Below are 25,932 nucleotides of genomic sequence, written 5' to 3'. Positions count from 1 at the left end.
ATATACAAAATAATCTTTTAGTCAGTCGTCGATTTAATGATGCATGATTAACTGAGCTTCATTCAGTGTTTGTGCAGAGAGAATACTGATAAATCTAGGTGCTTATATTAGTCTTCCACTGACACGAAAAAGAATCTGACAATATATTAATATGCATAACTTCATATTCACCTTGTTTATAATAATTCTATATGTTAATAGTAATTCTGTGTGATAATGCTTTAGTTAGTTGAAATATATATGTGTTTAATTTGTGGTATTGAATTTTTCTTCTGTCTCAAATCCTTTCATTATAGCGGTTTGAGGTATACATCTTAAAGATGCTGTATTTCTTTCCACCTTAGAGTTGCAGCACCTCTCTGCAAGCCAGTCTTTTCTTATTGCTAAATAAGGGGCCAGTCTGATACAGTCTGGTTCAGATTGAGAAATCTTGCTGCCTTTTTTCCTCTCTTTGGCCTTGAAGATGGGTCAGTATATAGGTTTTGGGGTTTATGTGGTTTTTTTGACTTAAGGCATAAGAATGTACTAAGTGCCCTCTTGGGACAGACCACATGCTCTGTCCGGTGCTGGCAGCAAGATACAGTATTTAGGGAGAACATTGCAGTTCCTGCAATCTGTTTCCCCCACCATCCGCACATGTTCTCAGAGACATGTTACACGTTACATCCCTGCCTATTCCTGTTGATATCTGTTTATGGATCTGGTGTATATGAATTGAAATAATCCTTTTCTAAACTTGTTTATGCCATCTGCCTCCACTACTCTCTATGTCAGCAAATTTGACTTTCTTTTGACTTCTCAAGCTTTCCCATTTCTTAAATGCTGACATTTCCACTATGGATGGGGGTCTTAATTCTCCTGTAAAGCTGTGAGGGTGCTGAGGTGGATTGTTTATTGCTGTTGATTTGTTTTACTTTTGAAATGTGGCAAATATTTTGTCTTTGCTGCTAATACAGGGAAATGTCCAGACTTCTTGTAGGCTGCTTCCTTTTTTGGGACTGCTCATTCTAGTGTGTGTGTGGGTTATGGAGAGTTTTTTCTGGTTGTTGTTGCTGGTGGTTTGTGTCCGTGTTACCATGTCGTGTCCCATGTGTCGTCTGTTGTCCCTGTCCCGTCCATCTGTGCCCCCCCCCCCCTTTTTTTTTTTTTTTTTTTAGTATTTGTCTCATTGTTTCTGTCTTGAAATGAGATATTTGTGTACTGGATTTAGTTGGTTGCTCTCTCCTGCTGCAACGTTAAATGGAATAGTATTGTAATTACTGCTACAGAGAGGCTTTCCCAGTAATGGTTCTTGAACAGTGCTTGTGTGCCACTGAAGACCAAATGCTACATTTCATGTAGATTTTTAGTCTAGTTCTACTAGGATGTCTAATTTTCATGTGGAATGATGGGCAAATTGAAGGTGAACAAGCCTTTGTCTTGTGATCACCAGCTTTGAGGAGTATAGTGATAGACACAGTCTTTTTAGTATGTGCATTTATGGAACGGTTTCAAAGAAATGGCATTTTGCTGCAAGTAGAGTTTATGCTTTCATAAATTAAAACCTTGCAAGACTTTTAAGAAATTCACATAATTTTCCCTGAAAGAGTAAAAGGTATTCATGTTGCCTCCTCTTCACGTTACTGAAATAGTAAATCTCTAATAAAAAGGTTTATGGGAGGAAATGCAGGTATTTTACTATAGTCTATATATATGTTTCCTGTTACGTAGTCTTTTTAAGCTTGTCTTGCAGAACAACAGCTTCATAAATTGTTTGAACAGAAACTTGTACATTTGCCTGGGCTAGGCAAAAAAAAATTGTGAATGAAAATGAATATTCTACAATGCTTTTTGATAATTCAGTGTGAATATAGAAGTTAGTTATGGGAAGCACAGCTTTTGAATGCAGCTTTCTTGCTTGGATAGATTTCCTTCTTACTTGCAAAGTCAGTATGCACCTAATGTAAACTGTTTTCTGAACTTACTTTTATAAAACAGAGTTACTGAAAATGCTTTTCTTCCATTTTAATCACAGAGGCTAGGACTTCTTAGTTGTCATTGCTTGCTGAATTTCTTTGCTCTTTTAAATTTCAGACAGAAATAAACTACTACTCTTCCCAAGCGGTCATGCATTTAAATATTTTCAAATTGCTGAAAACAGTTAAACTTTATCTGTTATGTTGCCTATTTACTTACCAGCTGCTGTTCTTTTTACCAACAAAATTACCGTTTGCATGCTCCTAATTTATTTTTTAGTTCTAGCATTTTACTTAAATGCTGTTTGTCTCCCTATCCAACTACGTAACAGTTTATAAAAATATTATAGTAATTCAAGTTCTTCAGTTCAAGCAAAAATGTGTGCTCCTTTTCTGACAATAATATGAAATGGTTAAACTAATGCAGCCATAACCGAAAAGCTTTGATAATGTTTATTATTCAGACTGCTTTAGTGGTTGGTTTCAAGGTTAACTCTTGAATGTTAAGTTAATAGCTACAAAGGATGCTGTGGTCAGTATAGATATATTATTTTTCTCCCCAGTTGATTTAAGCTTAAAAACCTGTGTGATTTTAAGATTACATGATTAGTAGTTCCTTTGGTACCCAGTATAAAATACATAAAATTGAAAATAGAATCAAGATTATGTCTGTGATAAAGACAGCTGTATTGGTGCCTTATGTGTTTGAACATGCTTGTGAAAAGTTAAATTGGTGGTGTTATGGCTGATATGAATTGTTACTTACAAAGAATACAGAATTAATTTTGTTCTGGGAACAACTTCCTTATTTACAGGATTTTTATTTCCTATACACTGTTTTTCAAGCCATCTTGAATCAAATTCCTGCTACTGTTTAATGTCATGTAGTCACAGCACAATATTTTAAATTACAAGGAAATAGGAAAATAAACCATTCTTTTGAAGAAAAAAAAAACCTCTATGCAACTTTTAGACAAATCGATTACCGTCAAAAAATAATAAAAAGCAGAAACCCCTTTTTAAAAAAAAAAAAAAAGTCATGTGCTTATCTTGACACAGAATCCTTGGGTTAGCTGGGATGCAAATCTACAGTGTTAGCTTTGTAGAGCAGCTGCCTGCAGTCAATAAAGAGCATTGGCTTGGCCAATTACTGAAGAGTAGATAATGTGCTGGATGCTTTCACCTCTGGTTCCACATATCAAAAGTTGTTTGTGGCACTGTCTTTCTAAGAACTGACCAGGATTATGTGCACTGTCACTAAAGATTAAGTAGTTTGTAGAGTATAAATTGCCTTTGAACAGAGTATAGTTGAAATATTCTGTACTTAATTAATTTAGAGGAAGGACGTGAAATGGTGCAAATGTTACAGTGCTCTTTGGGGAAAGGTGGTGTGGAGATTGTCTGCTTGTTCTTGAAAGCACGTATTTGTAAACTATGCAAGAGGAGACAAAGAACAGAAGATAGAATTTGATTCTAAAATCCATCTTTAAATTGAGAGGAAGTGCTTGTCAAACTGCTGTTTATGATTAAATTGAGAATGATAAGTGGACTTTATGGATTATGTCATAAAACTCAGTATTATGGGTTCAGTTTGTTTTAATGTTACATTTTGACCAGGGGCTTCTCTACAGAGATTCTGTTCATCTAGTTCTGGAATTTCTTTGTGGTATGGTATTGCTTCACCTTCAAAATTACGATGTCATTGTTTCCAGTGGAGATTTCTCTCATGATGTATCAATTAGTTGTTGTTTAATACGAATTACAGAAATAGTGGTTTACATTAGAATAGCATATGACAGAGTAAGCTGTGTTTCTTTAGAGTAGCCTCTCTTTTTTTTTTTTTTTTTTCCTTGATGCTGTACTGGAGGTCCTTTACTTCTTTTTAATTATCAGTAGCTTTTGTTATTCAAATCTACCTTTGATGTTAACGGAGGGTTTCACAGATGTTGGTTTCTAGAAATCAGTTTAATTTCAATAAAAGAAAAATATTTGATCTTTTCTCCATGTCTGTTCCTTAAATCATTTCTGTAACTGAGTACATGCATTAATAAGATCATTCATTTAACCAAGTACATGCATTAATAAGGTAAAATCTTTTTGAACTGTAGTTACTTTTTAATCTTTGAATTAGATTTTAAAGAACGAAATATTAGAATTTTTACCAATAAATTTAAATAGAAGTTGAATAATTTGAACTAATGGTAGAATTAAGTGGTGACACTTAAACATTAAATATGATGATTGGGTATATTACATTAGATATTTTCACTTAATTTTTATGAAGAGTAGGACTTTTATGAGCAGTAATTCAGAAACATGTGAGTGTACTTAATGGAATCATTCTCCTCAAGACTATTTATACTGACATTGTTTTTTCCCTTCTGATACCCTTTCTGGAATCTGGAAGCTTTTTACTCATTGCCATTTTTTTCTTAGTTTCAGCCCAGACTCTGAAGAGCAACCTTGATTCAATGGACCGTCAGATCCAGAACCTAGAAAAAGTCATTAAGAATTTCCCGAAAACAGAAGATGAACATGATAAGTTTGTAGAAAAGATGAGCATATCCTTTTTGCATGTCTTCGTTGGTGATCTGAACATTCTGATCGTCTGGTTAAGTATTTACAAGACTTGAAAATAAGTTTTGAGTCTCCTCTTCCATGCTTTTATTCTAGTGCAGAGAAAAGTATAACAGAACGTGCTGAACCTAAGAGAACATATAACTGAGTATAGCTTAAAGCATTTATAATCAGACTTTCAAGGGAGGAAACAGGATAGCTTTCTTGAAGTAAGTAGTTATAGTGGCTGGTCATAAAGATAGTACTATGGGGTTTTTTTGTCTTAAAGAATGGTATTTAATGATAACTGTTGAATCATTTCAATCTAGAAAACTATGAGTAGTAGAGTATTAATTATTTTAGCTTCAGATATGTTGTTTTGTGAAGGGGAGAGTATGAATTTTGTTAATAGTTTTTATTTATTTATTTTTAAACGATCATTTTAGAGAAAAAAATATTTACATGTTTTGTACTCAAGAGTGATTTGTCCTTTTATTTCTGTAGGGAGTAGGGACCATAGATTCTTTACGCACTAGTAAGTAAAATCTGTGGGAGAATAACAAATGATGTCTGTCTAGCCAGTTTTCCCTCCAAAATTTTTATATATCAAGCTTTACTTTTGCTCAAAAGTATAAAGTAACAAGTAAAGTATACTGTAGATGCCAGAAGCTCACAAAACTGTGAGAAACACCAAGCAAAAGTCCATTTTTTTCTTAAAAGAAATTTGCCGGTTTTTATTTTGCAGAAAGCACATTTCTGTATATGTGCGACTCTGTGGTGTATGGTACATGGCCAAGTCCAAGGCATTTTGTGCATTTATAGAAGCTCAGATAGCTCGTGACATCTATTCTTTCTTACTGCAACCAGACAGAAGTCATGGTTTTGTGGGTTTTTCAAAGGGAAAAAAAAAAAAAAAGAAAAAAGAGGGGATTGATGTCTAGAGCCATTCGTAGGTGCTCATCACATTTAGTAGGTGGAGGTAATGAAGAGGTGGTCTTAACTACTGTGTATTTGGAAACTAAGTTTTAGCAGGATTAACCATCTGAATGGATTCAGTGACAGAAATTCACAAGAAGATATATAGTATCTTCTCTATATGGATTTATTTTAAGTTTCTGACAAGACTGAAGAAAAGTAGCTTAAGGGAGACAACTCATGACTAAGTGGAAAATTGTTTCTTGTTACTTACATATTCTCTTCCACCTTGTCTTATTTGCAAGGTTAGGAGACTTGCTAGTAATCACAATCATCAGTTCTGCTATTAAAAAAGAAAAAAGGCTTATTATTTTCCTGAGATACATTCACATAAAAAAATCTTATAATATTGCCTTGTAACTGTCTTTTGCCTTGTCATCATGTGCGTAGGCTGAATACACTGTCAAGTAAGCCCCACTTTTTTGTTCATAAATGAAACCAACATATTGAGATGCACCTTTTGCAACCGTATTTTCTTGTTAAGCTTGACAGCTCTGTTTCACAGGTTACACACATTATTTTTCAGTTGTGTTGAGTAAATGCTTTGCCACTTGTTGTTTTGCTACCTATGTATTTACTATACTTATAAAAACGATTTGCATTGCTTAAGTGATTTGGTGAGGAAAAAAAAGCCAAGTAGGTCATGTTTACCCTTTTCTGCTCTGTGGTTTATCACCCTTAAAGAAGAGGGATCATCTGACAATGCAAAAGAATTAAAAAAAAAATTTAAAAGTAATAGTGCTTTTTTGTATTAGCAAAAATATGAGGATCCTATGAAATTTTTGAAAATTAATTGCTGAAAGTCTCCTGGGCAGCCTTGCTTCAGTGCACGTACATTGATGTCACAGCTAGATTATCAATTCCTGGTAATTAAAATGGGCACCCTGAACTGTAGATGCTGACAGCTTTTATCATACTAGTGAATTTGGTGGCTTGACAAAATAGATAAGACTGTAAGAAATGAACTGATTCTGCCTAAGGATTTATGTTTTCATAATTAATAGATGACCTGATAGATGGTGTTTTTCTTTTTTAGAAAGTCATCTCCAGTTATGTCAAGTGATCAAATTTGTTTCTGCTTATCATTGAATATTTTTAAATTTTCTACACTCCTCTTTTGGTTTTTTGTGGGTTTTGTTTTGTTTTGTTTTTTAGATTGAAGAATAAATGTTGGTGAGGGGGGGAATGACATTTTAGTGTTCAGTGTGAATTTCTTTTGTTTCTGTCAGCTTGCTGAAGAATTGTTGTTGATACCACATACTGAGCTTAGAAAGTTAAAGAATTTCAGGCTGAACATCTCTCTAATTGCTTGAGTGTTTCAGAAAATTTGAGACGTGTCTGAACATAAATCATCTCTCAGTAGAGAGTTCTAGGATGCAGGAATTATACCATAATTAAAGGCATAGTTTCCCTTTCCCATTCCTGCTAATAAACAAAGCTGTTTACGAGTAATTGTGGATGAGACTTTCTTCAGAGAGTATGAAAGGAATATTGCTTGATATCATACTAAGGTAGGAGATCAATTACAATAAAAATACAATTCATAATACTCATTCATAATAAAATGAATTCATATTCATAATATAGAAGCAAATGCTATGAAAGAAATTACTTTTAGTTTTTTTAACTTTTTTAGCAAATAAGTTTTTGGTACTGTGAGTGACAAAAAGATTAATAGAAATTCTACTTGCATTTTCAGCTAGGATTTTTTTCTTGACCTATTTCTAAGCAGGCTAATTTGTGATTTCACTTAATCAGTGTATTTAGCGCATACAGTTATTCATCTCTGTGCATACTACTTGATGTAACTCTTGAATGCTTAAAAATAACTTAAAACTACTTTAGGAATTAAATACAAAGACAGGAAGAGTAGTATGTTACTATTGCACAACCTGTTTAAAAAATTGCAATATAATGCAGAAGTAATATGTTCACATAAATATACCCCATAGATTAACAAACTTTGAATTAAAGCTGTTAAATTAAATTCATGTAGTTTTGACTGCAGCCTGCTAACTTGATACATATCAAACACTTATGTTTTATTTACAAACTGAGGAAAATGAGTTGATCTTGTCTGAATAGTTTATATTTTAAGTAAGGCTATAGGCAAATAAATGAAAGAATTTGATAGCAGAAGCACATTTGGTATTACGTCACTTTCTTTAGAGCTGTGCAGATATTCATGTGAATTGATTCTGTAATTGTGTCAGTGTGACTTCCTGCTTTACTTTTTCCATTTATGATCATAAAGTTCAATGAATATAATAACAATTTCAGATGCTGTAGCTATAGGTTGATTGCCATCTTTCATAAACAATTAAGATATAGTATGATCATCTGATTTGATTTCAAGCATAATAGAACAGTCTCAGCAAATAATGCCACTATCAACTTTATACCTTCTTTTTAACTAAAAGCATATATTTTATGACAGTATACAATCTTAACTTGACAAAGTGTAAGTTGTACTACATCTGTAATAGATCGTACCAATGATTTTTCTCTCAAATATACATAATGATCTGGTTTGACTCCTTGTGGTTTCAGTTTCTGGCCATCATGACACTTTAAAAACCTTTGAAGTTTTTTGGGACCTGTTTGTAGATATCTTTTCCTCCATGTCAGAATTTCTGTACTGTGATCAGGTCACTTAAATTTATCTCCAATAACAAAGTAGATTAACTTCTTTAGTTTAGGACTTTTTTTCCCAGTCTTTACTGGTAGTTTTTTAATATGCATTTTAAATACTGATTTCAACTAAATACAGTATTTCAATAATTTTGTAGCTTCATAGGTATGAAGAATAAAAAAATGTAATATTGTTTATCTCTTTTTCTACATCAAAAAACTGGCTCTGTTAGCACCGTCATTGTAGTAGAACTTTGTGTTCAATTAGTAAACGGTTCAAACTTGCTTCCATCACTGCTTGCTGGGACACAGTTCTGCATCTTGTGTGTGTCTGTGTTTTTTGCAGTGAACACTGTGGACTTTTTGAGATAGCTGTATGGAAATACTTCTGTGGGATTCTGAAGCGATTTTTATGGTTGCTGTCTTGCTATCATGCTAGGATTTTAGTTTGTCTGCCTTATATTGGGATTTTCTGTAAGTATTTAATTTCCGAAGTTTTAAGGAATGCTCACAGCACACTCTGAAATCTTTAGGATCATGAAGCTGACCTGTGTGGTTGGCCACCAGAAATAGTTGATTTCAAACTGAGGTTTACAGCTATGCTACAACAGAAAGTAGAATATAGTATGGTTAAGGAAGAAAAAAAAAAGATTAAAACATTCTTTCTGTGTGTTTCATGCTACATTAAGTAACTTATGTGTGAGTCTTGAGACAACTTTTTCTTGATTTGACCAATGGCTAGAATTGTACTTTACTTGAAAAGCAAATTGTAAATAATTTAACTTTAAATGTGAGAGGTTTCTTTTATAATTAGCCCAGCTTCATGCAGCACTGGGGGGGGGTCCTGATTTAACAGTTTAGAAAAGTAATTACGACTATGACAAATCTGGCTTTCACTCCTTGTTTTATTTCAGTGTTTTTGTGTCTAATTGAAGATTTTTTTTAAATTGAAAACTCTGAATTTTATACTTACTTGCCCTAGGTGTATATGCTGTTTTCTTTTTAGTGATGTTAAAGCATGAGTGTCTAGTTGGGGACAGAGAAAGATACTCAGATTAATGGGGTTTAACTTTAAATGTTATTAAGAAAGATTAAAGACAACAGAATGAAAAGTATTTCAGAGGGAGTAATGGAAAGTTGTACAGAGTTAACTAATAAGTTAAACTTGACTTAGATTAGAACTATAGATACATAAATAATAAATACCATCTCTTCCGCCCTCCCAACATGTCCACACCCGCCCCTGCGACAAAGGTTTAGTCCTCTAGAAAATAGGCAGGAGCTTTGTTCTGAGGAGAAGGGAGAAGTGGTAGAGCTAGGGTGGCAGGAGGACATGCTGTTTGATCACTGGCCATTAGGTTCATTCTTTTTATTATGCTGCTAGCTGGAGAGACTTTTTGCTGTGTTGCTTTTGGACGATTATATAGTTCGTAAGCAGTCTTACGTTAGTTTATTTATATAATGTATCCTAGATGTACTAGTATGTCCTTAAATGAAGATTTTTGTATAGCCTTTCTGTTTTTCAGCTCTATCATTTACCCCAGTAAGAGAGATTAACATGCCTAATCTTGTTAAATTCTTTTGTCTACCAGAGCAATAAATGGTGCCACTTGTTTTTTCTAACTGATGGCATACATGTGAAGAATTAAAAGCTTATTTTTAAAAAATTGCAAAATTAAGGGAACCATGAATGAAAGAACAAAAATTACTGCAGATCGAAAATTTTCGAAGCAGTGTGTATTCATCTTATCATTAAATAGAAGAACAGTGATTTGTGAACTAATTTTAATTTTCAGAAAGGAACACCATTTATTAGAACAGACTCCTTTTTATGAAATAAAAAGCTGCCTTGAAAGGCATATACTCTCACTTGCTATGTATTTAAGCTCATGGTTCTATCTAATAATGACTATTGACTCACAACTAAGTATGAGTTTTATTAGTTCCTTAGTTGATGTACTTCAGTGGTAGTCAAATGATCTGGGGAGAAGTCTACTTTAAGTGTGTGTGGGACTTTTGTGCACTGAGAATGTTAGATAATATTTAACGTGCACTAAACATCAACTGATAGTTCTCTTGTACGTACCACTGTACTGCAGAATCTCTTATAACACGCCACTAGGGAAGAAACAAATATACTCTGAATCAGAATCTCAGCATCTGGAAATGGCTGTGAACCTTTTTTCTGTCTCAGAGTGAGTGAGCAGCAGGACATCATTTACACACTGACATGGAGTGCTGAAAGTATGTTAATGGCATTAACACTCTTGTCATCTGTTAACACTTGGGATTTCCTCCTAGCTTGTTATGGAAAAATAATTCACTTAAAGTGTTTTGAAATGTCATTTTTAGGAAAGCCTGGTTTTGTTTTTCACACAATCTGAAATGCACTGGTGCCTTAATTTCTGCATGTGAATATAGATTAATATCTGAATTTGCTCATAACTAGAGGCTTCTCAAAAAATAACCTCAAAGGGGGAAAATTTCTAGGAACTCTTGTATATGCCCCTCTGTTTGAAGTAACTATCTTTTGCATGCGTGTATTTGAATGTGTTTTTAAACGCAGAGGCATTTTTCAGTACTTTGGGAACTGGAAAAGAGAACCATTCAATGGTTTTTCAAATTCTAGGTCATGTATAATCCTTAAGACAATTTTATAAATGTGCTTTTTCTTACAATATTTATATAAAGGTTTTGTTCTTGCTATCTGCAAAAATGACATTTGAAAACATTTCATTGGAAAGTGCAGTTCTTGACTAAAAGAGGCATTTTGGGAAAATAATGGTTATTTATCCAGATAAAATACTTTTCGTAAGTAGTGTCTAGGGAGAGAAGGTCTACCTTACTGAAGTTTGCACATGAATAAGATTTTTTTTTTTTTTTTGGCTTCTCAAAGAACCTGGTTCTTATCCCCTCCCTACTTCCCTCTCTTTCTCTCTTCTCCCCCCCGCCCCCCAGCCCCGCCAAGTGAGAAAACCTATGTTGTCCAAAAAAGGCAGTGAAAAAGTACTTACTGTAGTTTGAAAGTTATGAAGTATTAAGTTATGTGATGAATAACAAAGGAACAGAAAGTCCTGGCTTCTAGATGTAGCATGGATTTTTTTTTTTTTTAAAGTTATGGTTACATTATAGGAATATAATCAGTGTGTTTTGTTACTCTTAGTGTTGAGCATTTGTTTAAAGTTAAGCCTTCTGCTTACAGATAAAAACAAACTCCAAGGAATAGTAAGCAGAAAGCACATGTCTTAAGACGTGCTAGCACCGGGGAGTAAAGTCTTGTTTAAGAAGACTTATGAGTGTATACAGTGGAAGGAAATGAAACAGGAGTCATTTATTCTAATTTGAGATCAAAATGTCAGCTGTTTTCTCCAAGTCTTACCTCAGAAAAAATTAATACTTGATTAAATGCTTAGTCAAGAAATTTTTTTAATGTTTTCAACCATCAATTGTTGGTTGTTCTTGCTAATATAGAGAAAACAGAACAAAACCCACTAAATTCATATTATTGATACTGTTTGTAAATGAGGAAAGGCTAGAAACAATGGAACTTTAAAATCAATTTTTTTTTCCAGCAGGGAAAAATGGACTTCTTTAAGCTTCACTCAACTGTTTTGAACTTTGATTTATATGATTCTTAAGAGGATCAGCTGAGGCCACCATATGATCTATTTTGTTATCACCCATGAAACAACTATGAACTTGTTGGAACTTTAGGATCTTGCTTAATGTCAGGAAATTAAAATTAGCATCTAGTAGTAGTGCTTGTACTACAGCATTTAATGAGACTTCTCCTATTTGGTATTGATTATTTAAAAATATACAATTTTTGTAGTTTGCATTTAAATATGAGCTAAATTAGTTCTTCAAAAATAGACTTGTGGTTAATTTATCTTTCTATTAGCAACATACAAGAAAAATCTTATTTTTTTTCTAAATTAAAATAGTAAGTGGAAAAAGAAGAAAAAGACTTTGCACTGCCTACTGAAGGTACAGCACAGAAAAATAACCACTTATTTGCTGTTGAGTCTTTGATTTACGGAGTTTTCTGTTTAAGCTATATCTTATGTGGTTTCAGTATCTCTTTACTTACTTGTGGTTTACAAGTTTCAAACCTGAGGAAAGAGAGCAAAAAAGCCTTCTAAGGTCTGACCTTCCTGCTAAAGAGACCTTACAGTTGCCTTCTCAATATGCAAGTATGTGCAGTATATTAGAAATATAGTGATCAATAAATAATTTTCTTCAGTTGAAAGTTCTCTGTTTCCCTTTCACTTTCTGTCCGACAAGAGTACAGCCAAAAAGACCATGTTAAATGAAACGTAAAATCACCCTGTACGTTGGCTCTTTCTATGCTGATTTCCTATTTAACTTCTGATTCTTACAAGCCCATACAGGCTGAGGACAACTGCTGAAGTAGGAATGTGAATTGAATTAATTTTGAAGCTATGATTCTATTGGGCTTCCTGTCTAATCACTTTCATTCATTGTTCTGTTCTAGTCAGATGCGCAAAATAACAGAAAGGGAAGTGAGAATGCAATCAGCGAGAGAAAGATTGGAAGACAATACAGTAAGAGGAGAATGGAAAGTAGCCAGTGGATGGAAGGATGAAGATTGAGAATCCAGATTTTGAGATAAGGGGCACAGTGTCAGAATGACAACGTTTAGCAATACTCTTATTAGTGGCAGGAAAATTTCAACATGACAAAAAGATGCAAACTTTTTCTTTCCGCCTATACCCTGAAAGTCACAAATGTTTTTCCTTCTTTGTAAGCCATTCTTACTATATGCTCAGTACTTTTTAAATGGAAAATGCTTTAAGCAGTAAATATAAGTCCTGTTATGCTGTACATCTTTTGCTTTACAATTTATTTCATACTTAAGGTGGGAATTTTTTTTTTTACTTCTATCTCTAGAATTGCAATTGTGCAGATAAATGTACACATTTATCTGCTTTTGACTGTAAGCAACTTTTTATCCCTTTTGATGTTCAAGTTTTCTGGATTTCTGTTATCCTAGTGCATTCCCAAGTATATAAAATGTTCATGTTGCAAGGAACTTTTTGCAGTAGAATGTACATGTAAGTACTAGAAATACCATTTTTTTTTTTCCTCTACTACAGACTTGGGTCAATTTGAATTAATTGTTAATGAGATTCAAAGATTCATTGTTAATGCTCTTAAGAACTTCCACCTCCTACTACATATTCTGTAGGCTTTTTACTCAAATTTACATAGTTGATTGACATGATGAGCAAAGGAAAAAAAACCCCACGTGCTTGGTGTACATTAAATTTTGCGTCCCGGATTCTCTTTTCTAAGTTCATGTACCTCTAGGAAAGCTAAATTTGTGACTTGAGTATCAGATTTGAGATTTCAGTGAGTTGCTTGGCTGCTTGACTGACAGCCGCCAAATATGTATGCCCCAAATGCAAGAAAAGAATCACTAAAGTGCACTTTTGAAAAGGAAATCAATAGTATATCATTTTATGAGAGGTTACATTTAAAAACCTTTTATCTCTGAACAATCGCATCATATTTAAATGGGTATGCTAAAGCAACCAAGACACACTTGATTAAACTGATCATGCTTGTAATTCTTAGAAGTACATCTGAAGGTCTGACGTATTTCATCAGTGTAGGCAGAAAATCCCACTTCTGAAAGCACTGTGATAGAAGATAGGAAGAATTAGTACATACATATAATCTGCTTTTCTTTTCCAAACTAGCGGCTTTTTTAGAAAATTCAGGGCATCAATGAATAAACAGTGTTTTCTGTTTCCATTTTTGCATTGCTAATTGTTCAAGCTCATAGCGTGTCAGCATTTTGAATCCTATTGAAGAACTGACCCTGCCAAGTTCAAAATCAGGTTACAAGCAATTTGTGCTAGGTTTAGTTATGTATATTCAATTGACATTATTATGCTATGGGGAAAAAAATAAAGACTGCTATTTGATGTTCTTGAGCTCAAATGTACTAAAGTTGTTTACTTAGTCTTTAGAGAGTGTGTCTCCCCAGCATATAAAATGATCTGCTTGTGCGGACTAGCCTTTTTATAGGTAGCAGTTTAAAAATTAGATAATCAGCAGGTGAGAAATATGGCCAGGACCTATTGCAATTAGAAGGCACAATATCAGAAACACATTCTGAAGATCTCAGTCCTGAGCAGCACAGCAGCACTCACACAGAAAGAATCCCAGAAGATGTAATTTTTTATTTTTATTTTAGGAGATTCTGTTGTTCAATGACGATCATGATATAACTGTTGCTATTCGATTTCATTTCCACTGAGAAATGTCAGTATGGCCTTGTGGCATTTACTAATCCTTTCACTTACCTAATTTTTCACCCTGGAAAAAAAAATTAATCCCCCACTAAAATTGCTTTGAAATATTTGCATGACTGGTGTCACATTTTGTATGACTAGATATTTATCATGAAGGTCAATAGACATCATTGAATTAATATAAGACATCATTGAATTAATACTGTTTCTGCTGCGTGTAAATATTCTAGACCTGTAACATATTTTCCCATTGTGTTTGCTGTAATATGCAGCAGATGAAAGCTGTGAATTTTTGTACTAAGTTAACTCATAAAGATATATTGCTGAAACAAGGCAAGTTATTTTACTGTTGTAATAGAATGAGTCTCCTTTTCTGGTTATAACTGAAAACCAGTTGGGTTTGCTTTGTTATTTAGTACAGTAAATGGTGGCGTTGCTAGTTTTTTTCCCAAATCAACTTCTTCCTAAATTAATGGAAACATCAATCAATTTGTCATGATACTGTTACAATCCTTATGGGAGTTCTAGGAAGTATTATATTTTACAATTTCAGAATTGCTATACAGGTTTTTATACTAGCTATTTGAAATTAAACTTTATTTTCATCTATTTACTAATGTGCTTTGACCATCCATAGTTACTAAGCTGCAGCCCGTGTAGAATTAGAGAGACTTTCCAATTAAAGATGAGTTTAACCTTGTAGAAGAAACCCTTTGATATCTTCCTGCTTGGTGAAGTCCAGTCTTCCTACTGAGAGACAGTATAACATTAAGTTATATATTCCCTATACCGTTTCTTTGACAGAAGTGGGTTGAGGAATGAAGGAGGTTTGAGCATAGTTTTAGCCTTCATATTTATGCCCTCTGCTTTGTTTCTTCTGAGTAAATGTGATACTAGGAGATACGTGAGAAATAGTGGTGGAAGAAACTGTCAGTGCGTCTTCTACATTAAATCTGTAAATGTAAACAGCCAATGGGGAATTACAAAGGCTTCTTGTAGGGCATGTGGAGTAGCAGGTTTATCTTGAACCGGAGCAAACACGCTATCGGTTGCAAATCTAAAGCCATCTCCTTTGGTTTACTACCTCTCTCAACTTTAATGGGTTTGTGTGTGTGTGTGGGGGGGTTAATCACACAAAGTATGAAATTTTCCTTAAGTTATGCTGAAATTCTATATTTTTCTCTGAGGTGCACTATGCATCAAAAGAATTGTTAGTCTGTTTTTATTACATACCATCAAATAACAGATACTGTTGAGATATTTCATGTTGAGATATTTCATGTTAATTGCTTAATTGGATACAGTCTGTGTGTTGCTCAGTGAAATAGAATTTGGAAAACTTTAAATTGGTCAAGTCTAATCTGGCAAGGTTCCAGATGTTTATTTTTGTCCTAATACAAGTTTTTAATGATACCTTGCTGTGCTTTTGCTAGGTGCCTGGCTTCATTCACTTTTTTTATATTCCTGTATTTTAATATCTTTATGTTCCTTGATGAAAAAAGAATTATACACAGGCCTGCATAATTGATCATGAGATACTCCATTCTTTTATGAGCAAAACATGATATAAGCCAACAGAGAGATATTAGTAAATCATTGTTTCAGTGCTTGACCAGTTATTTGAAAATTGTTCATTTGCTTTGAGACAATATCAGCCTCACAGACTACAGGCTGTCTTAAGGGCATAAACAAAGGGTGATGGTAAGTAGCAATATATTTAGTAGAGTAAGATATCAGTCAGGTTCTTCAGGGACTGGTGTGAAGTCCACATGTATATAATAGTTTCAGGAAGAGTCTGTAACAAAAATCACAGAAAGTATCACAGAAAGAGATGTGACTGGGCCTGGAGGGGAGGAGAGCAAAATAAGAAGCATATAGAGCCAAAAAATATGAAAGAAAAGTGTTAGTAACTCATCTTTCTTCATGAAAAATTATATGATTTTTCATAAAGTGTTCAATCTGTGAATTAAATTAAAACTTTGTGCTTAAATGCCCCCAGTTACGTCCGTTAGAAGCTTTTTTGAAGAACTTGTCTTCCCAGATGGTGAATTTACCCAGTTCATCTGGATTTTCAGAGTCAGTTGACATTTTTTGTTACTTTAGTGTTACTCTTTAAAGGGCTCTTCTGTTTCCTTCTAGTTTTCCCCTTCATTCAGAGGTATGCAGGAAGAATTGAGTCATCCGCAAAATGTCTTTCTGCCAGATTCAACGCACAACGCTTTTTTAAGAGCTTTACACTTCCTTTATCATCATACATTCTTTCTTTTCTTTATTTTTTTCCCATTTGATTAATCTTTCTTAAAGCAAACTAAAAATGCCCATGGTGTTCCAGGTGATAACTATAGGATTATATAGGTATAATCATTACTTAGATTGAACTTGAAAACCACCTAATAATGTGTCATGTTTTAATGCATAATGTTCATTTCTCTTACAACTATTTGATATCAGTAAAAGAAATGACAAATCCCTTTGGAAAATGATCCTTTGAATTTTAACTGGTCTGGACTAAGGTACAGTTTTCATAAAGTTAATATTTAAAAGTACAAGAACTATGGAACATTTATAAATGAAAATAGTGTTATACAAAGCAGATTATCAATTTTCTTTCTGACAGTACATTTCTACCTTCTATTTCAGATCTTCATTTCTTTTTAAGAAGGAAGGCCCTGATGTGAGGGGACATAAGATTGTATTGATTTCTTTCATATTGAGCTGTACCATAAATACTGTGAACAGGAGTGTACAAACAATTTGTAGGCTCCATTATAGTACAAATAAAGGAAGAAATTGGACACATGTTACAAATGGGGAGGCGTAATGATATGCAACAGGTAGCTGTGTGGCAATTAAGAACTTCAAATAGCTTATTTTTCTGGGTTTTATTTATTGAAAAACATATATTCTGTAAATTATATAGTACAAACTTTTGTAGGTTATCTGTTTTAAGTCCAGACATTTGACTACAGATTTGTGTTGGATTTTTTTGTTGTTTAATCCCTGAGATTATGTAGATTTACCACACGAGGGAGCTCCATTCTATTCTGCACCTTGAAGACTGCATCCAGAATTGTGCTTCAAAGTTAGGACTGTATAAGATTGAGAGAGGATTTTACAGGAGAAAGGAGAAAAGTATAAAAAGGTTGCTGAAATGCATTTTTAGAGTATATGTTGGCAAACTAGTGAGAGAATAATTTTTTGACAGTAATCTACACGACACGTGAAAAATTATATAGGAGGAAAAGCCTGCTTGTTTAGGAGATTTTAAAAAATAAGATTCTATGAACAAAAATCTACTTAAATACATGGGAATCTAAAGGCTTCTTTATTGTGAATAATTGCCTAAGGGAAACTGTGCTTTCATCCTTAAATTTATATTAAACCAAGTTGTCCAGATCACTGAAACGTATTTTTGTAAAGAAATGTGCACTACTAGAACGATAATTCATTAGAGATCCATTTTCTAATTGCTGTATGCTTATTTTAAAATCTGAAATTAAAGGGAGAGTGTACACTCTAAATCCCTGGAGCTGCAGCATTAGATATCAAAATCAAACTGTCATCGAGACATTGCTTTATCAAAAATGTTGGCATTGATGGAACTGCTTTTTGCCCTCCACCCTCACCACTCTCCAAAAAAGAAATTAAAAAAACCCCCACTTTTTGGAGAAAGCATACTTTTTTTTTTTTTTTTTTTTTTTTAAGCGGTGTGTCTGAGTATAAGAAACTTTCATTTCAAATCCTGGTTACCCTGTGATTACGCTCTTTGCTTTTCTGGCTGACCAGAACATTTGTTTAAGAAATATCCTTAAGTGTTTGTTGGCTGAGATAGAAATTTGAGGCATTCCTTCACTTTCCTGACTTTTCTTTGTTTTAATCCCAGTCATTTGGGGCAAGGCTATTTGTGTGCATGTGGAGGTGAATCCTAGCAAATAATTGCTCAATCAGTTATGGTTACATATTTTTGGTATTAATATCTGGAGAGAAAAGAGGAGGGAAAGAACAATGCACCCTTTTACTCCAATCATATATGGTGTGTGGTTTTAGGTATACAACTGCTATTAACTCTGGTATTATAATTAATAACTGGTATTATAATTAATATTATAATACTAGGAAAATAGTATTCAAAATACTTTTTAGGTGCAAAATAGAGTCTCATTTTTAGAGTGTAGTCTTTCACTCTCATTTTCTCCTGCACTTGAATTTGTGAACTCTTCAGTACAATAGTTGTTTGCACTAAACAGATCTCAATTTTAAGAAATTTATTCTCTGCTTTTTTATCAGGTGACGTAAAATAATTCCTTTTCCTCCTTGATTTTGAACATCTAGGCTCTTGAAACATCATATGATCTGAACTTTTTCAGATTTCTAAAAACAAGAAAATGAGGACTTCTGACATTGCTACATTAAAGGAAACCTAGAAATATAAGGAGTCAGTTCTCTTTTCCTTCCCCACACTTTACCGAAAAACTTTATCTAGATGAAGTAACCATCAGATCTGCTGATTGAAGCTTGTGAAAACTGGGTACAACTGACAGCTCAAACATAGCTCTCTTAATTAAATCCAGATGAAGTGAGGAAAAACTGCATGATCAAAGAGAAAGTGAATGTGGTTGCAGTTTCTCTGAAAGATTTAGGGCACACAAAGCTGTAATTATTGTTTAAGGCATCTCATTGTGTGTTCTGAAACTAATATAATATTTCTAGGAGTGGCTACCTTGCTGTGGCTGTGCTGAAATAGGTATCAACAACTAATTTTTTTATTGTTGTTAGAACATTGTTTGTCAATGGTTTGTGTTATTTGAAAGTCACATTTAATTAATTTGAATATAATATGCAAAACAAATTTTGCAGAATAATTTTGTTTGTACTAGCTGCATTTTACTTGTTTTCTTTCTTGTTTTTATTCATCTAAACAGATTTTTATCTAATTGTTCTCCAGGGAAGGTATGTTAGAAATCCATTACTCTTGCAACATTTTCTGTTTCATATATTCTTGACTATCATGTCTTGTGTGTTGCTTTCTAATTAATGCATGAACAGTGATTATAATTAATTGTTTGCCACCGCAAACAATGAGAGAGATTTGAGTTTGAAAAAGCTACAAATATCCTTCTTCATACTGTTTCAAATTATTTTTAAACCAAAATATCACAAATGAGAATTGAGTTAAGAACTGGATGATTTCTGTTGTAAAAGGTGCTGGAGTAGCACCTGCATGAAGTATATAGGGAGTGACTACATTTCAGACTTCTTAGTATGGGATTCCAGGCAAAAATGTGATCCATGACTGTGAAGGATCTAAGCAAAGATCTATGACTTTTGTACAAGTATAGGAAAATAACCTGTAAAGCATTACCAAGCTGGAATAATAAACTGGAGAGTTCTTTACATTTTTTTGTAATTTTATAAGACTCTCTTTGCCTTTCTTCTGTCCTGTCATCTTCTAGTATCCATTGTTCTAGCACTCCCACCAGTTACCCCTCTTCATGCTATCGTCATATTGCAGTACGTGCTGTAGGTCTAAAAAGGCTTAAGAACTGCAAGGGAAGATCATGAAACACGTAACCAATATACACTGAATGTGAAGTTATATCTATACCTGTATCTGTTTCATTCTTCATCTGGTAAAATATCTTCTTTGTCTTTATTTTTAACAGCTCTCACAACTTCCTTTTCAGAACAAATGAAGCTAAATAGTCCACCTCTTGCATGCCAATGGCATTTTGCCATTCTCTTAAAAGGACGTTTTTCACCTGTCAGGCAGTGTCAGTAAATTCAGTTCCTCTCAGCATGTTTTTGCAAAAGCAGTTTCAAAATTCTGGTGACTTCATCAGTGGAAATAAAGCTTTGGTTTTGTCAGGATGAAAGGTTTGTTTTGCTTTAAGTTCTAGAGCTTTTAGAAATTGTTTTGATCTTTATGTCCCCTGTTAAAAATGGGAGTATGGACTTTGGGGATCATTTCCCTGTTACAATTATGGAAAAACCCCCTAAACTTCTAAGGTCATCAACTGTCTTTTTCTCTGAAGAAAAAAATACTAGTGTTTTTAGGTTAATTTAGGTTAATACCTAGCTCTAATTTTGGAGTTTTTGCAATTTTAAAAAATATTTTTATTTAAGATAGACAAGATCTTCCCTTCTCTCTAGCCTGTGGCTTTATAAATGCTGCCTTTTATGTATTCTGTTTGAGGAGCCAAGTGCTCTTATTTACTTTTAAAGTTTTCTTCTTTATGCTACCACAGGAAATGCCTAAATCAGCATCGTAAGTCTTTGAGTAGATTCTTCCAATATAAACCAATTTCAGAAACAGCCTGTGGAGCTTTGTTCCTTGGACTGAATATTTTATAAAATAGTCCCTTGTTTATCAGTTTTTGCTTAGAGAGTTCCTATGGGACTTTTAGAGAAATGAGCACTGATCTTTGCATCCTGATTAACAGAAGTATAAATAAAAAAAGTATTGAAATTTTGTTGACATAAGCTTTCTCTTGTGCGTACTGAAGTGGTGTATGTAGAATCAATGGAAATAGTCTTTTCATTATTGAGAAGTTTGAATGCATGAAAATTAGGAATTGATATGATTACTTAGAGCTAGGAGTAAGTAAACATTGACAGATTTTTCTAGTGTTTATTAAGATGAAAGTTTTATGGCCATTTAGGGACAAGTCAGGAAGCCTCATCTGAATTAACATGAACGTAAGCATGATTCTGCAATTTAGGGAGAAGGAGCAGGTCACAGCGAGGATTGTTAGCAGGTGGTTATGATCTTTCTGTGCTTCATTTTCATGAACACAAACACTGAAATAGTGTTTGTACACAGTGAATGTAGTTGCATTAAATAATTCTGATAGTTAATGACTTCTTCAGGTACTAATGTAATGAAGGCCAGGGAGATGAATAGACCTCTTTGCTGTATGATAACTGAGAAGCAACTGTTCTTTTGTGGTTTTTTTCTGGGTTCTTCTGTCAGAATGCTGAATGATGAGGTAATTTGCTTTGTAATGAGAGAGAAATTCTCACACTGAGCTTTTTATGGGTATTTTATTAGTGAATCTTTAAGCTATTCAGAAGTACATGATTTTGTGTAAACAGATAAAATGGGACTCCTTCTATGGGTCTTGGTTTCTTTGAGTTCTAATTTGGGTAGATGAAGTGTATTGTAATGAAGATTTCTGCACACCACCACCCCCACCCCCCCCCCCCAAAAAAAAAAAAAAAAAAAAAAAGAAGAAAGGCTTTCAACAGGAAGGAAAGATTAGGTATATAATTGTGATTCATAATTATCTGTGTATGCTTCAGAAGTCTTGTCTTCTGTGTAGTCACAGAGGTACATTATGTATGTAGTGTGAATGATAAAATTGTTAGCATCTGTTTACATACTGATAGCAGGTGAAAATAAAGCTATCAGTGTAAATGACTTACTGTTATTAAAGCTGAATTTCTGTCTTCAGCTAATAAGTTCTGTTTGTGTTTCTCCAGTTCAATTCAAAGAATGCTCTATTATGAATGAGCTTGGAGATTAGAAACTCAGAGCACTGGTACATCCTTCATTAAAGATGATGACCCCATTGAATCAAACTTTCTCTTCTAGCTATATGAAACATATTTTTTGCCTAGCTTGGCAGTTCCTTGATCCAGAATCCTGCTCTGAAATGGTATGCAGGAGTTTTGAAATGACAGAATGCAGTTTGTATGGTTGAAATATTTTTAGTAAATTTTCACACTTAGTGGTAGTTGTTCAGAAATCATTAAAAAAATATTTGTATTGTTGTTGAAGTGTATTTCTTTAATATTAGTTGTAGATAAGTGGACCTGTGTGTGTGTGGGGGGAAATGTTTTGCTCTATGAACAGTATATGGCAATGGATTAGCAAGTAGTGTACTTATGGTTTTAATTTCAGCTGATCGTGTCAAGGGATTATATTATTGTCACGGATGAGTTTGAAGCATAGGTTTGGTTCTTTTTTGGAAAGTCAGACAATGAGTTGGCTTAAGTGTGGATAGGAAGCTAAATCAAACCCAGTGCAGATAAACAAACTCATTTATTTGGTCCTTATACTTGCTTTAGCTGAATTATTAGTATCTTGTGAAATTCTGATGATGATGAGAATCCATTTTATTGAACTACAAGTTTAAATAATAAAGACCATTTGATTTGTTGCAATAATGAACTATTCAGCAAGGTAATTTTAAAACTGGATGTTTATAGTTCATAGTGAGGATTCTGCCAAATGGTTTGTTCTTAGTGTTTCATGTTTTTCTTCAGCAGTTCTCACAGTCTGATTCAATTTTGGTGTGCTTGGAGTGGGAAAAGCTATATTTGAGTCAAGTACAGTGTGTAAAGCTTATTTGTAAATTTGGGATTTTTTTAATGGAATGAAGTTGCATTATATATCCAGCTTAGAGGGGAAGAAATTATTTGAGATGTTATATAATGAAGTTGAAATTATGTATAAGCAGGGTAACCAAAGCCTTGTTCATTTTGATTTCCCAGAATGACAGAATGGTTGAAGTTGGAAGGGATCTCTGGAGGTCCTCTTGTCCAACCCCCCTGCTTAAGTAGGGCCATCCAGAGCAGGCTTACAGAACCATGTCCAGATGGCTTTTGAGTATCTCCAAAATTCCATAACCTCTCTGGACAACTTGTTCCAGTGCTCAGTCACCCATTTAAGCTCAGCTTGGCTGTTACTCAACACTTGATTCAGACTCAGAAATATAGAAGGCTAGATATGAATTGTTGAATGTTGTGAATTTTCATTAAAGTACCTTTAGGTATAAATGCAGACCCCTCTGTGGAAGCAGTCTTCTAATTGTTTTCTGATTTCTTGCCTGCTCTGCTGTACACTTAATTTCTTTTGTTGCTAATTTCTTACCGCTGAGGATGTCAAGTGCCACCTATGTGTAAGGTTAATTTGCAAGCAGATCTGGTGATACACACATTGATATTAGTAAAATGCAACATTTATGATGAGTGGTGTCACAAATGTTTTTTACTCTCACTCTTGTATGCTTTATCTAATACATCATAAATGCATACAAACAAAAATCAGCTGTTGTGTGATTATTTACATAATTCTTTCTGCCTAATTGGTTCTCCCCCAACCATGTCATTTCCAACAATTTTACTGTCAAGCTTTTTGAATAGGCAGTTTTTCAGCACGTTTATTAATTTTCCCACAGTGTCTACAGTAACATGTTATGGATTGAGTTGACTGACAATGAGTTAATGGAAGTAAAAATAACTTCTATTTCTTCAAAATAGAATAATACACAGTAAAGATAATAGACTGGTTTTATACTGTTAAAATTTATATACTTTGTGTTGGATTAATAACGAAGTTGTAATCTTATCAAAGCATCAAGTTGTCCAGATATATCTGTTGCTTTTAAAGAGTTGTAGTGTGTATGTGTATCTCCAGAATAGTAAGGTGGCATTATGATATGTGGCTGCATTCCCTCCTGCTTCAAGTACTGCTGACATTAATTCCGTAGTTCAGCTCAGGACAGGAGAGAAACATTCAAACACATAATTTGTCATGGAAATTTTAATAAGCCAGTTTTAATTAAACTGTATTATTCGAGACACAGAACATTCTGATGGAAATTGTCAATTTTCAGAACATTAAATGAGTACTCAAGAGTTTGGAGGAGTTAACAGAATAATAAATTATTTCAAATTGTAAATTTAGTAAAGCATGAAAGAATACACGTTGACATTTATATTTTCAGTCTTGCAGTATTTAGGATTATGAAGGCTCAGAGCTTCATCATTGCATAATGATATAGTTCATGGACATTTTGCACTCCTCAATGCAGATTTATCAATCTGCAACTTAAAGCTAAGAAACAAAACACTGTGTATTTTTCAAAAATGCATTTTAGGAAAAAAGCTATTTACATTGGAAATAGTAGATGGATTACCAGTTTTCCTATTGTAAATTATGATTGACTATGATTATCTAAAACCAGTGTGTCTCAAAATCTAACTGTGAAATCAAACAGTTAGAAATGCACCTAAAAAGACTGGTGTGGACAAATTTTCAGGAAATCATATGGAGATTTATAATAAAGCCGTGTTTCTGGGGTTTTTGTGATGCTGTGCTGTCTTTCATTACAGCAGAAACTGTTCTCAAGTATTAGGATCAATGTGTATAGTAGAATAAGAAACCTTGATACATTCAGTAAAACTGAAGTTAACTAAAAAATAAGTAGATCAGATATTTAAATAAATTAAGTTTAGGTGGCTTTGCTTTTCAGACTCCTAGAAAATTCCAGGCTGAATATTTTTTACCTCCTCATTATAGTGCTGATTTATATAATACACTAAATACATTGATTCTTTCCCTTTAGGTTGAGTGTATTTATAAATGAGAACCTCTTCCATCTCTAGTCCCAGTGGGCCTTTATTTTCTTTTGTTCTTATGTTTTTGCTCTCTATTAGGAGTTAAGGCATCTGTAGCATAATGCCAGCTGCCTCTTTCTTAAATGAATTTTTTTGTCAGCACAAACTTTTGAGAATCAAGCATTACATGAAAAACTCTCCCAATGGAATGCTGCTTTCACCTGTTTTCAGCTTCCTGTAACCAGTAGCTGGAAGGACATGTCAAAAGAACTTCTATTCAGTCTTTGAAATGCTGTTGGAAAGTGTTAAGAAGCTTCTGGCAGGTATCTCCTTTTTGTTTGCAGTGCATTCTTTATTCTTCTGGAGGTATCAAAGACATCAACTCTGTGGTCTGTTTGTTTTATTGTTTCAGACCTGTGGTCAACATGCCTTAAATCCCATTTTTATAGGGACTGTATATGCTGGAGAGAGGCCTCCTTAACTGCTGGAACACCAGTTCATTCTTTATAATTACAGTTAAATTACCAATGTTCTTTCTACTGTGGCATGTTTATTGTTGATGAATGCCAAGCTGTCAGTGTTAGCTTTCATTTTCTTTGTAAATGCTGACAGTGATAGGTCTTGCCTTTGGGCAAGTGAGTTTTTTGTGTGTTCAGGTACTTTATTAACTCTATTATTCAAGTTATTGATATATTGATGTGAAATTCATAGCAGATGTTATGGTAGAAGTGATGACTTTCCCTCCAGCAGATTTGGGGTCTTTAACCTTGATTTCTCTGATCTTTTGTTCTCATCTGTTTACATGGAAGAAACCAGGAGAAAGCATGGAAGTACCATGGTAGTGGTCCTAATATGGATGTTAAGAATTTAATTCTACTATTGATGGTAATTAGTGATTCTTTATCTCTGACATAATGTGGTAGCATAGTGTCATGGTAACATTTGTATCCATTGCTTGCTTAATTAAGTTAATTTAGGCATTGCACTGAAATGCCAGCAAACTGTAGTCATCTGGTCATATTTCAAAGTGTAAAAACTCATCGACTTACAGAAAAGATATTTTCAGTCACTACAGCTGGCTTTATACAACTGTACTAATATTTACTTGTATTTTGATAATGACACTACACTTAATATTTTTACTGCAGAAATCCTTATCCGTCTGGGTATCTAAACGTTTTTTTTCCCTTCCT

The 25,932-nt window shown here is 33.8% G+C and overlaps 1 protein-coding gene across 17 annotated transcripts in view; it reads left to right on the top strand.

Annotated features, from left to right (window-relative positions):
• DIAPH2 (diaphanous related formin 2) overlaps window positions 1-25,932 on the top strand; it is a 262,312-nt gene that overhangs the window by 124,949 nt on the left and 111,431 nt on the right. For 9 of the 17 annotated variants that reach the window (XR_012777361.1, XR_012777360.1, XR_012777356.1 and 6 more), the window contains 4 exons: window positions 4,392-4,566; window positions 8,464-8,591; window positions 12,193-12,310; window positions 12,613-13,010. Coding sequence is in view for 1 of the 17 variants with exons in the window: in XM_075513467.1 (XP_075369582.1) it covers window positions 4,392-4,516 (125 nt within the window). In the remaining 16 variants the exon portion in view is untranslated. Of the gene's footprint in view, window positions 1-4,391; window positions 4,567-8,463; window positions 8,592-12,192; window positions 12,311-12,612; window positions 13,014-25,932 lie in introns of those variants that run through there. The other 8 variants (XR_012777350.1, XR_012777358.1, XR_012777347.1 and 5 more) reach the window with 6 other exon arrangements.

The sequence above is a fragment of the Mycteria americana genome, chromosome 10 (genome assembly GCF_035582795.1).
Source record: "Mycteria americana isolate JAX WOST 10 ecotype Jacksonville Zoo and Gardens chromosome 10, USCA_MyAme_1.0, whole genome shotgun sequence".
In the NCBI taxonomy this organism is placed as follows: domain Eukaryota; kingdom Metazoa; phylum Chordata; class Aves; order Ciconiiformes; family Ciconiidae; genus Mycteria; species Mycteria americana.
This window is presented reverse-complemented; position numbering and strand designations above follow the sequence as displayed.